This window comes from Vigna angularis, chromosome 8 (assembly GCF_016808095.1).
Source record: "Vigna angularis cultivar LongXiaoDou No.4 chromosome 8, ASM1680809v1, whole genome shotgun sequence".
Lineage (NCBI taxonomy): Eukaryota > Viridiplantae > Streptophyta > Magnoliopsida > Fabales > Fabaceae > Vigna > Vigna angularis.
In genome coordinates this window covers 23,825,927-23,843,314 of record NC_068977.1, presented here as the reverse complement: position 1 = coordinate 23,843,314, position 17,388 = coordinate 23,825,927, and the positions used below count along the sequence as shown (strand labels likewise).

General features: G+C 33.6%; 2 protein-coding genes across 3 annotated transcripts; one reads left to right on the top strand and one right to left on the bottom strand.

Moving 5' to 3' along the window:
- The first annotated feature begins 7,248 nt into the window (after positions 1 to 7,248).
- Positions 7,249 to 11,266, top strand: LOC108343959 (receptor-like protein EIX2). The gene is made up of 2 exons (XM_017582418.2): positions 7,249 to 10,545; positions 11,038 to 11,266. The coding sequence occupies exon 1, from the start codon at positions 7,249 to 7,251 to the stop codon at positions 10,540 to 10,542; it is 3,294 nt and encodes a 1,097-aa protein (XP_017437907.1). The 3' UTR covers positions 10,543 to 10,545; positions 11,038 to 11,266.
- A 694-nt stretch (positions 11,267 to 11,960) lies between these two features.
- Positions 11,961 to 16,360, bottom strand: LOC108345168 (receptor-like protein EIX2). 2 transcript variants are annotated; one of them, XM_017583751.2, is made up of 2 exons: positions 12,705 to 16,360; positions 11,961 to 12,231 (listed from the first exon to the last, which is right to left on the bottom strand). In XM_017583751.2, the coding sequence occupies exon 1, from the start codon at positions 16,122 to 16,124 to the stop codon at positions 12,708 to 12,710; it is 3,417 nt and encodes a 1,138-aa protein (XP_017439240.2). In that variant the 5' UTR covers positions 16,125 to 16,360; the 3' UTR covers positions 11,961 to 12,231; positions 12,705 to 12,707. The 2 variants fall into 2 exon arrangements, with proteins under 2 accessions (XP_017439240.2, XP_052723916.1); XM_052867956.1 differs by having other exon boundaries at positions 11,961 to 12,222.
- Between the last annotated feature and the right edge of the window lie 1,028 nt (positions 16,361 to 17,388).

The window sequence follows — 17,388 nt, the reverse complement described above, 5'->3', positions numbered from 1 at the left end:
CATACTGCGTTGAGGCAAAGCAGATGGGGGTTTGCTACTTCATGCTTCATTCATGCAATAGAGAGGGCTTCTTTCCCCAAATTCTCTCATCCCTCAACCTAGGGTTCTTCAAGAACAGAAGAAGAGAAGTTTTGACGCAAGCTCCATGGGTCAAACCGGAAGCTCCAAGGCCCAAAGGAAGTAGGCCCAAAAACTAATCGGCTAGGAGAATGATCAGTCCGATGAAGCGTGCTGAGCTGGAAGCAAAGCAGTTTAGAGTTAGTTAGAGAAGAGGAACTCGAGAAGCTTCCAAAGTTAGTTTGTGATTCCTCCCCCTTTTCCCCTTTCTTTCTTTTTCGGTTTCTGACTTTCCCTATATAAGGGGAAGTCTTGTAAAGTGTAAATACGGGTAGTGGGTGTCAGACACTACTTAGACTAGGTTTTCTATTTCTCAGTTTCATGATTTCGTTTAGACTTTAAGCTTTCGTAGAAGTAGATATAATCTTTGCTTCAATGGAGTTCTTGGATCATTTCCATTGGGTGACAGGTAGTGGGATTATGAGAAACTCTGGTATCTTGTATTTCCATTTTCATGTTCTTGCAATGAGAATTCCAAATTTGATTCAGTTTACAGCCTTATTTTTTCATTAATTCCATTTACATTTCCTGCATTTGCGTTTACTGTTCTAGCACTTTCATTTTGCTAATTCTACATTACGAGTTCATATCTTTGTTTCTTGTTATGATTTCTAAACATTGTTTTTAAGTTTTTAGCATTTTATTACATTTAAGTTTCTAAACATTGTTTTTAACATGGTGATTCTGAATTTGATATTGTGTTAAAGTTGTCTCTTTCCTTTTATGTGTTAGAGTTAGGTTCCTATTAAGTAGATAATAATCATACTATGCTACAGTGTTTAGATGTTTTAATTTTAGCAAATTTTAGGTTGATTGCTTATTTTGTTTGGTAGTATGAATGAGAATCTGCAATATTCAGTCTCTATATTAGAGTCCACAAGACCCCAAAGTGGGCTTGTTTAACTAAGATGTCTTCTTGAGAGACAAATTGAGATTCACTCTCATCAAATAGATTATCAATCACTTATGCATCTTCATTATCAATATCACTCACATTATCAATCACTTATTCATCATCATTAAATATCCTACATAATCACACACACATATATATATATATATATATATATATATATATATATATCATTTAACATATAAAAACTCATATAAACCATTTCACATTCATCAAGAAAACAAAAATAGTGCATCAGAAAACACATGACACACCAAGACTTAAAATGCAAAAATTGGCTAGGGGACATTCAAACCCCAAAAAGGGGCGCCTAAGCTCCAAACTCACTAGAATAGGTGTCTAGAGGGCGCTCAGGAGCCCTCTAGCGAGTTCTTAATGAAAAAGGGAGCCCAGGGGCGGTCAAGCCTAAAGCTAGTGCAAAAAAGGGGATTAGAGGGTGCTCAAACCCTGTGACAACAAACAACAAACTTCGAAACTAGCCTTTGATGTACTTGAGCTTTGTTCTAATGATCAAATGGATTCCTTACACCCTATAATTGATGGAAAATCACATATAGAATTAAAGCAAAGTACTCCTTTAATCATTAGACTCAAAACTATGTGCACTCAACCATTTGACAACACGAAAAGTGCCTAAACTCGGATTTAGACCTTCTACACCTAGTTTCTACAACGTAACAACTTGAACAAGTCCTAATATATTCAAGCATAGATTAAAAACCATCACCTTTAGCACAAACCTACTAATTCAAAATCTCAGTACTCCAAACCTCAAATTTTGCACTTTAAACTATCCAAAACACTAACAAGGATTATCCATTAGTGCTAGATCAGATTTCAACTAATTCATACTTCTAACAAGTCTCAAATAACATATATTCAAACCTAAAATATCAGGTTTCTAAATCAAAACCCTATCTCAGAATTTTTCCTATTAATCACATACAATTCATACATTCAATAATCATCAAAATCACATCAAGTCAAACATTACATCAACATACCATCAACTAACATCATGCAAACGCTATAAATACTATAACATATATCACAATTTCAATTAAATCATATTATCATCCAAGTAATCATAAATCATACATAGAAATTAACAATTAGTAAGAAACATTAGCTTCCCTAATCTTTTAGGAGCTCAATCCAACTCTAGAGAACTCTACTCTACTCTCTCAACTCAAAGAGACCAAAAAACACCTACAGACAACGAAAACATAATCAAGGTATACCATTAAAACCACTGAGCAATAGAGCACTGAAGGGAAGGATCATATTATACATTCAATAGAGAGAAACCTCACATGCACTGAAGAATGTGAAAGTAGAGAAATAGTAGCAAATGAACTTACTCTATTTAAGATACTGATTAGATAGACTTGAAGATCTCACTGCAAAGATTACATAAGCGGTCTCTAATCTTCAAACAGATGAATAGGGTACAAGAACCCTTAGAGAGAAGATAAAAGACTCTAGAAAAGTGATTTCTAGAGAGATGGTGTGTTTTAAAATAATGAAACTCGTTTATAACAAAACTATTTACAATAAAATCATTTAATATTAAAATAATCGAGTTTTCGTATTTTTTACACCACCACCCGTTCTAAAATGTCATTTTATAGGTCTTCATATTTTGTATACATATAGTTTAAAGTCTCTTATATGTTTTTTAGTGTTTTTTTTAAGAAAATTGTTATACTCAGAAAATTTAACTTTTATTATTAAAAACTAATATAACTAATTTACTGTATGTGTTTGTTTAGATTTTTTCTAAATAGATATGTTTTGCATATTTTCAGTGTTATTTTTAGTTTAATAATTATTCATGTAATAATAAATAAATTGATGAATTTTGGATATAAAATTCATAACTATGACTAAGTTTATTTGAAAATAATTTTTTTTATTGATGTCATAAATTATATTTACTTCGGCCAAACTTGCAAAATAAATTTAGATATGCTTTCATAATTTTTGAAATTTGGAATGATTTTAATTTGGCTTAAATATGTTGTTGGTCCTTAAATTATCACCTCTTTTTAGTTTTCATCTCTTTTTCAAAATTTGATTAATTTTTGTCTCTCTTCTTTTAGAAAGTCATGTATTTAATCCTCATTGGTCATTGCCATTGATTTTTTCCTAATGTGACAAACAGTGAGTCATGTCTCGAATTTGTTTAAGACATATGTATTGTATCCCAAGGTCGACAAGATAACTCGGTAGCAAACAATGAGTCACATTCCCATCCCGATAAGGTAAGCAAGACACGAGCCCTATGCAGCGAAACGACAATGGTTATTTTGGACTTATGGCAACGATTTTAGAACTGAAGCATATTAAGGCGAAATAAAAAAAAGAAGGCTTTTAGCCTTCATTCAAAATCAAAGCCAAAAGTTGAAGATTCTCCTTCGGTTATAAGAAAATCGAAGCAGTAAAGAGAAAAAAATTAAAAAAAATGAAATAATTTTGGGTTTATGCTAGCGATTTCAACAACAACTACTACTATAGACCCTATTCTACTTTGGTTCCTAGATGCGCTGCCATATGTCCAATTTAATTTAAAATATTTGTTTAATGTAAAGGTTTATGGCCTTGGTTTGAGCTAAAATCGATGCCATATACCATTTTCTGCATCGATTTTTACTATAATCGTTGTCTAAGATCTATTCTCTTTTTTAGATGTGGTTTTGTTTTTGTGACATCCTACATCACAAAAATCACATAAACACCTGCATAATATATAAAATACGTACATCACAAATACATACTAAAATATATTTTTCAATAAAGTAAAGAGTTATAACCATATATATAGAAAGTCAATTTTCCCATATTCTAATATATAATATTATAACCTAACAACTACATACTATTGTACAAATATATGATATATTTTTCAAGGGTCTTCCTTATGAAATTAATGGACATGTTGGAAAGTGGAACAAGAGTCTTGAATCTTTGCATATAACACAATGAATTCAATTAGTATATATGATTTTCAAACGATGTACAAGTTTCTTTTACTAAATGAAAATATTATCGTTTCTCAGCCACTTGTAATATAGGCACAAATAGTTGTCGTCATCCAATTCATTATATAGTAATCGCGCTCATATAAGTCGGTTTGTCTATTAAACTACAATCTATCATGACAATAACAATTAATTAGTAAACATAGCTGGACAAAAAATTATAAGAAAGTATGGCCAAAGTATCGAACCTTGAGGGCCAACTGTCCAAGCTGTTTAACATTAGCACTTGATTTCCCTAACATCATATGCACTGCAAATGAATTATGAAAAAAAGAATGTTTTAGGATACACTTATATAACAAATAAAGTTCATAACATTAAGGTTCTTACCAATCTACTACTTAATTGAGATTTTGAAAGGAGACTTATGTAATGAGCAAAACCATGCAACAACGTTATCCGGTAGAGAAACCACAAGTAGCTGCCAATGTCGTTGGAAATAGATAATAACTAAATTGTTAAGTCTTAAAATCACAAATGAAACTTTCAAGTTAACAAACTACACTTACCCAACAAAATAAAGGACACAATATATCTTCTTGCCCCGTCCAAAGTAGTTGGTGATGTATTGTTGGATGTCACCAAATTTATTGCCTTCATGAGTGAGTTGGGGGTCAATGAATCCATAAACATCATTGAACCCCAAATTGTTACTGACACCAAACATATACATAAAAACAAAAATATTATTTCATATAAGTACCTACATAAATCAATTTTATATAAAGAATGGTTCCTAAACTTACATCATCCACAACTAAATCAGGGTAATATTCAATTCGTATTTCCTCAATGCAAATACAATGGGATGTCAGAGTGTCTATCAAATACAGTAGATCCCACGTAGTCGTCATTGACTCGTCTACAATGATGTTAATAAGTTGGTGTAATGCACCAAAAGGGTCGTCCTCAGATAAATGAACCTTCTTGTGTGTAGGAATTTCCTTTTCAAGCGTCTCTTGTAACATGGAAAAATATTTAAGTCTAAACATCAATAACATGTAAAGCTCAAAATTGAGAAGTGTTTAATGAGAGTCCATACCGTGGGGGGGGGGGGGAGGGGGGGGGGGGGGGGGGGGGGGGGGGGGGGGTCAGAAATAGAACCCACCAATAGTCTAAGTCAAGCGACAAAAGATTGAAATCCTTATGCCACAGTAAATATCTCATGTATAGGCACAAGAACTACCGTGACCTTGACTCATCATCCGATATCTCCATGCCATGTACAATAATGACTGCCTCAAACACTTTTCCATAAGCCACTAGTGTCTTCCCGGTACCTTCCAAAACATATAGCTGACATGGACGAGTGTAGTCCATGCGTCCCTTGGGACGACTGAAGTTGAATAACTACCTTTACCGTTTCTACCTGTTACACCCAATGTTAGCTTATATAAAGAAAACATAATGAATTTCATAAGTTTGCATAAAATTATTATTAATTTTACTTATGTGAAAAACAACATGTTCTCTTGGAGGAGATGCTTGCAGACGGATGCTATAACTATCAAATTGTTGTTGGAACTGACGTATACCCTTTCAGTCACTTAAAAATGACTTCATCATATATCTACGCCCTAACCTTCTTAGTGATCTCCTACGACAGCCTTTCTTCATAGTCAAACAATGTGAGAGTGGTAAAGTCCTCGCATTCGAGGAGCTCCCAAAATAATGTCAAATGCCAACGTCGATTCCAACAATATGCACTCTTTCAGGATGCTCCGGTCGTCCAATTGTTGTAGCAAGGATATCCTAACGACTTTTTGGAGTGAATTGGTTTCTCCTCAACCAAGGATAACTTGTAACATAAGAAAAAAACATTATTATTTAAAATAACATCTAATATGTATAATGACAATATTAACATTATAAGGAAAATGATATCTTACCATTCTTTCTAATAACTCTTTGTAGTGTGAGAAGAATGGGTAAGAGTCTGATGATTGTAAACGGACTAACTTTCATTTATCGTGACAAGATGGTGGTAAAGGAGGTTGGGGAAAAATCACCCTTAATTAAAACACTCTTTCAAAAATTGAGATACAATACTTTTTTTAAAAATTGAAACCCAATTCAAACAAAAAATTAAGAACATCGAGTTGAAAATTTTCAACCAAAATAAAAATTAAATTAGTAATTAAGCGTAGAAATAACCAGATTTACATTATAAGTGAATAAAACTTCTATTGTCAGCCTTGATTAATATCCCATTAGTATACGAAGTTGTCCACGAAGCTCTTTATTTCTGATTGTGTAAGTATTCTCTTTATCCAAACTTTCAAATAGGGTTTTGCAAAGGAAACAGCCACAAACTAACTAAGTTTGTGACTGTAAAGAAATAAAAATAACAATTGCGTACAAAAATAAAATTTGGAAAACGTAAAAATAACATTTACAAAAAATATCTGCCGTGGAATACTAGTTCTAGCATACAATCTGTTAGTTCTCGTCTCTAATCATAATAATTTAAAAGGAGTTTAGGTGCTTTTGTTGTTTATGCTTTGCTTTTTCAATGCATTAAAATGGTCACTTAAAACATTTAAAATATTTTAATAAAACGGAGTATTCGTGAATATCAAATCATTCAGATCAAATATATATCCATCAATATCTAAATACTTCTATAAATTATTTTAGCCTTGAAACTGGACCTGATTATGTTGAATCTTGATATTATAACTCACCTAGACTTTCTAAATATAATATATATATATATATATATAATTTTAGTTTTTATTTTTGTCTATTTTATTTTGATTTTTTTATGTTTATTTTAATTTGTCAATTTTTAATAATTTAATATTTTTTGTAATTGTGTTTAAATCATTAATAAAAATTATCATGTCAAATCAATAATGTAGGATTAATATCAGTATAAATATCACATGTCTAGCATCAGAATTAATCAAACATATCAAGTTTATATATATATATATATAAAAGTTATAGTTTCCTTTCATTTTATTTCCATTTAGTTAGTTTTACGTTTAGAAACATTCTTCCTTATTTGACTTGGAGTAGTCAACAAAGACGGAAATGAAGTCTTACGAACAATTGTGTACAGACTGTTAAATTGCTGGATAGTCATCACATTACAAATCATCATTTATAGTGCTTTTGTTCTTTCACTTATCAAAGTTCACAGCGTAGAAGAAAGTTCATATCTGGAAAACTGTAATGGCGTCTTTCTTACTAAAAGTATTGTTTGCATTATCAATGCTCGTTTTACATACTCAAGTGCGCATTCATGCATTCATGTCGTCATCACATGTGAAGTGCATAGAGAGGGAGAGAGAGTCACTTCTCAACTTCAAACAAGGTCTCACAGATCGTTCTGGCATGCTGTCCACATGGAGGGATGATGACAGTAACAGAGACTGCTGCAAATGGAGAGGCATTCAATGCAACAATGAAACAGGTGACGTACGGATTCTCGATCTTCGTGGTTCCAAAATTCATTTTTTGACAGGTTCAATCAGTCTTACTTCATTGATTGACTTAACAAACATGGAATATTTGGATCTTAGCAATAATTTTGATTATAGTAGAACGCATCTTCCTCAGCACATGGGCTCCTTCAAAAAATTAAGATATCTCAATCTATCAAATGTGAATTTTTATGGGAGGATTCCTTATGAACTGGGAAATCTGTCAAAGTTGCAGTATCTTGATCTGAAAGGAAATTCTCTCAATGGACCAATCCCTTCTCAACTAAGGAAACTTGCAAGTTTACAATATTTAGATCTAAGTGACAATTATTATCTTGAAGGAGAAATTCCTTATCAGCTAGGAAACCTCTCACAGTTGAAGTATCTTAATTTTGGGTTTACATTACTGTCTGGATCAATCCCTTTCAAGGTTGGAAATCTTCCTCTCTTGCATTCTCTTAGACTCGGTGGCAATTTTGATCTAACAGTTAATGGTGCAAAATGGCTATCTTCTCTCTCTTCATTAACAACTCTTGGTTTGGATTCATTGACTAATCTTGCTTACTCTCGTCACTGGCTACAAATGATCAGTGAGCTTATTACAAACTTGAGAGAGTTGAGTCTAGTCCGATGTAATCTTTTAGATAACAATGTTTCATCTTTGTTTCCTTCTCATACCAACCTTTCCACTTCTCTTTCCATCCTTGATCTCTCTGGTAATATGTTGACGTCATCAACAATTCAATTGTTGGTCAACCATAGCCATAATCTTCAAGAGCTTTATTTTCGTGAGAATAATGTTTTCTCCTTTCCTTATTATCTGAACTTTCCTTCTCTTGTGGTCCTTGATCTCTCTGTCAATAACCTCATATCATCAACGATTCTAGGAAATTTCAACTTCAGCTCCACACTACAAGAACTTTATCTGGTACAATGCAATCTTGCTGATGAAAATTTTCTTGTTCCATCTGCTTCCATAGGCAAGTCTTCAACTTCTCTTGTCACCCTTGATCTCTCCTTTAATGCATTGAAATCTACTACCATATTTCACTTGATTTCCAACTTCACCACCAATCTTCATGCACTTTCCCTTAACGGTAATTTGTTAGAAGGTCCCATTCCAGATGGATTTGGGAAAGCAATGAACTCTCTTGAAGTTGTTTCCCTTTCCTACAACAAACTGCATGGTCAGATCCCAGCATCCCTAGGAAATATATACACACTACAAGAGTTACACCTTAGAAGTAACAACTTGAATGGGAAAATTTCTGGCCTCATTAGAAACTCTTCAATGTTGTCATATTTGAGGCTATTAGATGTCTCCAGTAATAGGTTAACTGGAGAAATACCAGAAAGCATTGGGCTGCTGTATGAGTTGGAGATTCTTCACCTGCGGGAGAATAACTTCGAGGGTGATATATATGAATTTTATTTTACAAATTTGTCCAAATTGATGGATTTAGACTTATCACACAACTCATTGTCGCTAAAGTTCTCTACAACCTGGATTCCACCTTTCCAATTATTTAATTTGGAACTTGCTTCTTGCAAGTTGGGTCCTAGTTTTCCAAATTGGCTCCTGAATCAAACTTCCTTAAGCTTTCTAGATATTTCTGATGCTGAGATTGATGACTATGTACCAGTTTGGTTTTGGAACAAGTTACAATCTATAAGTACTTTGAACATATCTTACAACAGTCTCAAAGGTATAATCCCAAATTTATCAATCAAGCTTACCAAGGCAGACAGAAATACAGTAATTCTAAATTCTAATCAACTTGAAGGTGGAGTTCCTACTTTTTTTTCACAAGTTGGCTCCTTGGATCTTTCCCAAAATATGATTTCAGATTTGGATGGATTTGTATGTGGAAAAGGAGCAACTGCAAACATCAACATACTGGATTTATCAAAGAATCAAATAATGGGACAATTGCCGGACTGCTGGGAACGTCTAAGTTCTCTGGAATTTCTTGATCTAAGCAATAATAATTTGTCTGGGAAGATTCCAAAGTCAATGGGTGATCTTGTTAATTTGGGAGCTTTGCTCTTACGAAACAACAGTTTAACTGGGGAGCTACCACTCACATTGAAAAGTTACACTGATTTAGAGACATTAGACTTGAGCGAAAACTTGTTTCATGGTCTAATACCTTCATGGATCGGAGACAGTTTACAACACTTGAAAATCTTAAGTTTGCGATCGAATCGCTTCTTTGGAAGTGTTCCAGTACATCTCTGTCAGTTGAGGAAAATTCTTGTTTTTGATCTTTCAAGGAATAACTTGTCAGAAGGAATTCCAACATGCTTGAATAATTTTACTGCAATGATGGACAGAACAGTAGTAAACAGAGCTGAAATTATAGAAGGTACTTATGACTCTAATGTGTTATTGATGTGGAAAGGTAATGAACGCTTGTTTCTAAATCCCGAGTATCTTTTGAAGAGCATTGATCTCTCGAGTAATGATTTATCAGGTGAAATACCAAAAGAGGTTACAGAGTTACTTGGATTGGTTTCTTTGAACATATCAAGAAATAACCTAGATGGGGAAATTCCTTTTGACATTGGGAATTTAAATTCACTAGAATTTCTTGACTTATCAAGGAATCATTTGCATGGAAAAATTCCTTCTTCTATGGACAAAATTGATCGTCTTGCTGTGTTGAATTTATCAAACAATGATCTGAATGGAAGAATCCCTTGGGGAAGACAGTTGCAAACATTTGATGGCTCTAGTTTTGGAGGAAATCTTGGTCTTTGTGGTGAGCAACTAAACAAAAGTTGCCCTGGAGATAATACAACAGCACTGCCTCAAGGAGCAGAAGTTGATGATGAAGACGATGAAAATTCAATTTTCTATGGAGCATTATACATGAGTTTGGGAATAGGATTCTTCATAGGCTTTTGGAGCTTATTAGGGACAATGCTACTTTGGCAACCATGGAGAATTGCTTATGTGAGAGTCTTAAACAGACTGACAGACTATATACTTGTAGGGGTTGAATTGAACGTAGCCAACTGCAACAAGTGGCTCAAAAGATAACAGGTATGTTATTCCAATAACTTCTCTGTTTTAACTTGAAATGTTTATTTCTCTTCTTTATTAGTTAAATAAATCAATGTCTTCTTTTGCCATGGAAAGGGAGAATGTCTTTTTCAATACAAAAATGAACATCTTGGCATGAACCGAATTTTTAGAATTTACTCATTGCTTTCATCAATTTAAACATTAAGCAATAAATCCAATTCTTCTCTTCCGTGGCTTTACTTTGTAGTTTCTTTTCCAAAAGCTGATTATTCTTTTCTTGCTGTAAAGAATGTACAAAGGGCATGTTCTGTGTAGAGAAATTGTCTCCTTTCTAGATGACTTATCTTATGTTTAAACCTCTTAAAAGTGTACTCACAGTTATGCACAATTTTTAAGTGTAATGATTACCTATTTTTTCAGTTTTATTTAGTTTATTACAATAATTCAGTCTCTAATTTTGATACATTGCAAGTAAAATATTTTATCTAAATTATCCCAAAAAATTTGCAGTTTTGGAGGATTAGCTTCAAATTTCAATCTGAGATGAAAGCTTCATGAGTTGTTGGATGTAGGATATGCAGTATTGAGTTTACAATGTAAAACAAAATTTTCTCCTCCTTCTGTTTCTTCTGTTCCTTCTGCTAAGACTCTGCCTCCTACACTCAAGGGATGAATTGAATCTCCCCATCCAATCTCAACATGACAAGTTTATTTTGATCAATGAAACTAATAACATCGAGCCCCTTTCTCCTTAGGATTACTCAACTTAATCTAATTTGGAGTAACCATGCATCTTATAGACGTGTCAACGGTCTATAAAATTCCTAATAAAACTCTCAATCTCTGTAAGACTATTCATTGGTCTTGATAAATACAAAAAGAATATAAAACCAAATCATCAATCATAGAAATGATTAGTTGAATTCTGCCCTTCATGCTTACAAGTTTTCTTTCTGTTTTGGTAATTGGAATTGTTATAAGAATGCTAATTCTGATCTTATCAGGGGGAAATCAACCCCATAACTTATAACTCATCTTCTCATTTGTGGCATCAATATCCTTTCTCAAACTTAATATCGAAACGGTCCTATGAGATTTCTCATTTGTTGGCATTAGAGGTTCAATTCTTCATCTCTATATATCTATCTATCTATCTATAGACTCTCGTTAATTCACAAGAAAACTTAAAAAAAAAAAACAATTCTCTCACTTAACTAAAAGAGGAAACCAATCTTATTTACAAATATTCTGTTAAGGGGATAGACTCAAAAAGTATTATCGGACAATTTAAGAACAATCGATGCACCGAATCAGTTAAAGTTTAATGTGTTAACATGAAGTAGTAATAATATTATTTTAGTGTTCAAAGATATCTTTTAAAATGAAACATCTTTGTTTGAACCAAGAAGAAGGACTACAGTGTGAAGTATGAATGAACCATAAAACTCTCTCATTCATTATTGCAACCAAACTTGTTTTTGTTTCCATCAATGCTGACACTTACATGGAAAATTTGCAAAACGTTGGTAGTCAATTTGCAAAACGTTCACATTATAAGAAGAAATAAGAAAAGTTACGCTTACATTAATCGAAGATAATGAAATAAATTTGGTTTTTGAAACACTGATTTTGCATTACATTGTGAATCTCAATACAACTCCAGTAATTCATGCAGCTTTCATCATCTTCCATATACTGCAAATTCTGTGATACAATTCACAATACATACATTAATGTAGTCACGATGATGAAAATTTTGAGACTTAATTAAGAGGTTTAAACATCATAGAAGTTGTCCCAGAACTAGAAAACTTATCTAACCAGAACGCGCTATCTATAATTTATCATTTAATGCAAGTAAAAATAATGATTTTCTGGAAAACTACTATAAGTAGGGCACTAACTAATTAAAAAGAAAAATAGATTTGGACAAATTCAATGTTTAAACTTTAAATTAATGAAGACCGATTTGTGAGTGAGAGAGACACACACAGAAGTAATGAGATATAATGAAGTAAAACGATGCTAATCAGAAATAGAAAGAATAAAATTAATAAGTCTAACAACTTGATTAGTATGTAGATAAAAAATCTTATTATCTAAAAAAAGTACATTCTACATAAACAGAGAAATAATCACTAGCAAGTTCAAAGAAAGAATTTAATGGAATAACGTACCTTTTATCCTTTGAGCTGCCTATGGTACTTGTTAATGTTCAGTTCAACCATTACAAGAATGTAGTCTGTGAGTCTGTTCAAGAATCTCATATAAGAAATTCTCCAGGGTTGCCAAATTAGTATTGACCCTAACAAGCCCCAAAAGCCTACAAAGAATCCTACTCCCAAGTTCATATAAAATCCTCCATAGAAAATTGAATTGTCTTCTTCACCACCAGTGGCTGGTTCTTTAGGTTCTTGTGTCTTGTCTCCAGGACAACTTTTATTGAGTTGCTCACCACAAAGATCAACATTTCCTTCAAAACTAGAGCCATCAAAGGTTTGCAACTGTCTTCCCCAAGGGATTCTTCCACTCAGATTATTGTTTGATAAGTCTAACACACCAAGACGATCAATGTTGGAAAGAGTGGAAGGAATACTGCCTGACAAATTATTTCTTGATAAGTCCAGAAACTCTAGCAAATTTAAATTCCCAATCTCATAAGGAATTTCCCCATGAAAGTTGTTTCTTGATAAATTCAAAGAAATCAATCCAAGTAAATAGCCAATCTCTTTGGGTACTTCACCTGTTAAACTGTTACTCGAGAGGTCAATGCTCTTAAGAAGATTCTCTGGATTCCAAAACTCACGATCCTGATTTTTCCACGACAATAACAAGTAAGAGTCATAAATATCTGCATAAATTTCTTGAGTTGAAATTTTTCGTTTCCTTACAATTTCCCTCGGGATTACGATCCTTTCCATGAATGTGGTAAAATTTCTGAAACATGTTGGTATTTCACCTGACAAGTTATTCTTTGAGAGGTCAAAGACTTGAATTTGACTCAAATAGCAGAGTTGTACAGGAACACTTCCAAAGAAGTTATTTACTCGCAAGCTCAGGATTTTCAATTGTTGCATATTTTCCCCGATCCAAGAAGGTACTGGACCAGACAACAAATTTTTACTCACGTCTAATAAAGCTAAGTTTGAACAGTTCTTCAATGTGGGTGGTACTTCTCCAATAAAATCGTTGTTTCGTAGGACCAAAGCCTGCAAGTTAACGAGAGTACCCATGGACTGTGGAATCTTTCCAGATAATTTATTATTTCTTAGATCAAGAAATGCTAGTGAACTTAGATGTTCCCAACACTCAGGCAGCTGTCCCGTTATTTGATTATTTGATAAATCCAAAGTATTCATACCTTTTGTTACTCTATTTCTGCACAATAATGTATTTAAATCTGAAAACTTATTTCCTGACAAATCCAAGTATCGAGCGTGTGATAAAAAAGTAGGAATTACACCTTCAAGTTTATTTGAATTTAGAATTATTGCACTTAGACCATCCCTGAGAAACTTCATCGTTAAATTTGGAATCGAACCTTTGAGACTGTTGTAAGACATATTCAATTCTTCTATAAACTGTAACTTGTTCCAAAACCAATCTGGTACAAAGTCATCAATCCCCGCATCAGAAATATCAAGGAAGCTTAGTTGACTTTGAGTTTGGAGCCAGCTTGGGAAGCTAGGACCCAACTTGCATGAAGCCAGTCCCATGTTAAATAATTGGAAAGGTGGAAACCACGTTGTACCGAACGTCAATGACAATGAGTTGTCTGATAAGTCTAGGTCTAACAATTGGGACAAATTTGTGAGATGCAATTCATTGATATCGCCCTCCAAATAATTTTCCTCAAGATGAAGAGACTGCAACTGATGAAGCAACCCAATGCTTTCTGGTACTTTTCCAATTATCGAGTTATTAGATAAATCTAGCGTCTCAAGTGCAGGGTTGTTGCACCTTGAGGAATTCTGAATGAAGCTAGAAATTTTCCCACTCAAACTGTTACTGTTGAGGTATAATGTCTTTAATGTGCATATGTTCCCAAGGGAAGCTGGAATCTCGCCTTTCAGTTTGTTGGTGTCCAGTATGAGAACTTCAAGAGAGTTCATTACTTTCCCAAATGCATCTGGGATGGGACCTTCTATCAAGTTATTATAAAGGGAAAGGATTTCAAGATTGATGGTGAAGTTGAAAAGCCAATGAAATACAACGGATGATTTCAATAAATTATCCGAGAGATCAAGGGTGAGAAGAGAATGAGAATTTTTAACGTAAGCAGATGACATAAGAAAGCTTTTATCAGTGAGGCCGCATTCAGTCAACTTAAGTGCTTGCAGTTTGGTGCTGAAGTTGAGATTTTCTTGAAATATTGATGTCTGAGTCAGATTATTATAAGAGAGATCAAGGATCACAAGAGAAGGAAAGTTTAGATAGTGAGGAGACGACAGAACAATGTTATTACCAGAAAGATAAAGCTCTTGGAGATTAGGACTATAGTTGGACAACAATTGAAATGTTAATGACGTTAACTTATTAGAAGAGAGATCGAGGATGGAAAGTGAAGTGGAAATGTTGGAATGAGAAGGAAACAAAATTGAAATTTCACCATCTGAAAGTGCACAATTGTCTAGACGTAACTCTCTTAAGTTTGGAAGATGCTCACTGATAATTTGAAGCCAGGTCTTAGAGATGCCAAGATAAGGAAAGGAATGGAGACTGAGAGTTGTTAACGAAGAGAGAGAAGATATCCAATTTTCATCTTTTATTTTAAGACCATAACTTCCATCAAGTATAAGAGAATGCAAGAGAGGAAGATTTCCGACCTGAAACGGGAGTGCTCCGGAAAGCGAATTTCCTGACAGATCAAGATACCTCAAATGTGACAGACTTCCAAGTTGAGAAGGAATTGCTCCAGAAAGATTATTTCTTGAAAGATCGAGATATCTCAAATGTGACAAACTTGAAAGTTGAGAAGGGATCTCTCCATACATATCATCATTTTCACTTAGATCAAGATATTTCAGACTTGAAAGCTTCCCTAGTTGAGAAGGAACTTCTCCGTCAAGATCAGTTGTTTTAAGATCAAGATACTCTAATTTTGACAGATTTCCCAGTTCATAGGGAATTGTCCCTGAGAAACTTGTTTGTGACAGATTGAGATATCTTAAGCTTTGAAAGGAGCCGATGGATGGTGGAATTTGACCTTCAATGGAACGATCATTAAAGCTGAGATCCAAATATTCCAATTTATGCAAGCCAACCAATGAATCGATATCAATTGAACCTGACAAATAATGCGATTCTGAACCACGAAGATCAAGCATTTCTACGTGACCAGTTTCATTGTTGCATTCAATACCTTTCCATGTGCAACAATCTGTGTCATTTTGATCGTCCCTCCACGTGGACAGCAAGCCATAGTAATCTCGAACACTTTGTTTGAAATTGAGGAGTGTTTGTCTTTCCCTCTGTAAGCATTTAACTTGTGAACTCTGTGATAGAGAGTTGAATCCAAGAACGAATAGTTTGGTATGCAGAATGCACACAAACACTGCAAACAATATTTTGAGAAAGTAACTGCTCATTCCTGACATGAAATTTCTGCTATGCTCTAAACCTTGGTATGAATAAAAGATGAAACATCAGCATTAAAGTTATTATTTGCTCAGCAACAGGATTTAAGTAGTCGGCATAATAGAAGGAGGCTTAATTTCTAAGCCCTGTCTTTGTTCACTGTTCCAAGTCAAAGTCATGTAAGGAAAAAAGTTTGGAAGTAAAATTTTCTAAATGAAAGGAAAATCGAAGGAAACTCCTCAACAAAATGAGAATACAGGAATAAATATATGAAAATTGTTGGGATTTTGTCACTCAAATAACATTTGATTAAAGGAGTCAAATCACTTAAATAAAAATATATTTCTATGTTATTTTTAGGAAGATTTTATTTATTATTTAATTAATTAATTTAGGAGATATTTTTCCAAAGTTGATTACAAACGATGTAGTATAAATATTTATTGTTTATGCTCAATAAAATTATCAGTTTTTCTTTTATTCTTTTGTCTCTTATACTGTAAAACCACAACAATTGGTATCAGAGTCCATGGTTCAGGTCTAGTGACCAAAAAAAAAACAAAACATAAAAAAGAAAAAAACAAAAAAACTTCCCTTATAGGAGAGGTAGATGAACCATAACCCTTTGTTTGAGGGGAGGATATTGGGTACAAACAAAGTCCCACATCACATAAAATATGGAATACACATGGGTTTATATACACATAAGATACATCCCTTAGTAAGAGACCTTTTGGAACGGTACCAAAAGCAAATTCGTGAGGGCTTAGCCCAAAGCGGACAATATCTTACTAATGGGGTGACATATGGATATGCGTGTATATTAAACCTACACAACATTTGGTATCAATAGCAAAAAGGATCTTACGGGATATGAAGCCACATTGACTTCCTTGGAGTGATAGCTAAAATTATGAAAAACAAGAGAATGAAAGGCAAGAGCTTTGCTTTGAATTTGATTGATGAAGAGCAATTTGTTATGCACAAGGTTGAAGACAATATGCAGGTACAAGGGCTTCCCAAAATAGAAGAGAAATCACCCGTATAATGGGTGTTAAAGTTGGTGAAAGTCAAATTAAACCAGAAAAATTAGAGGAAGAAAAGCATCCTAAGACAACTCTTCCAAAGTAGAAGCTGAAAATGCGGAAAAGCCAAAAGATCAATTACAAATAGATGAGAAATTTGCAAAGACGTGAAGGCTAAGCAAGAAATTATGATTAGGACTTCCAAAAGTGAAAAAACTTTAGATGATACGGTCAAGGACGAAAAAACTTAGTATATGCT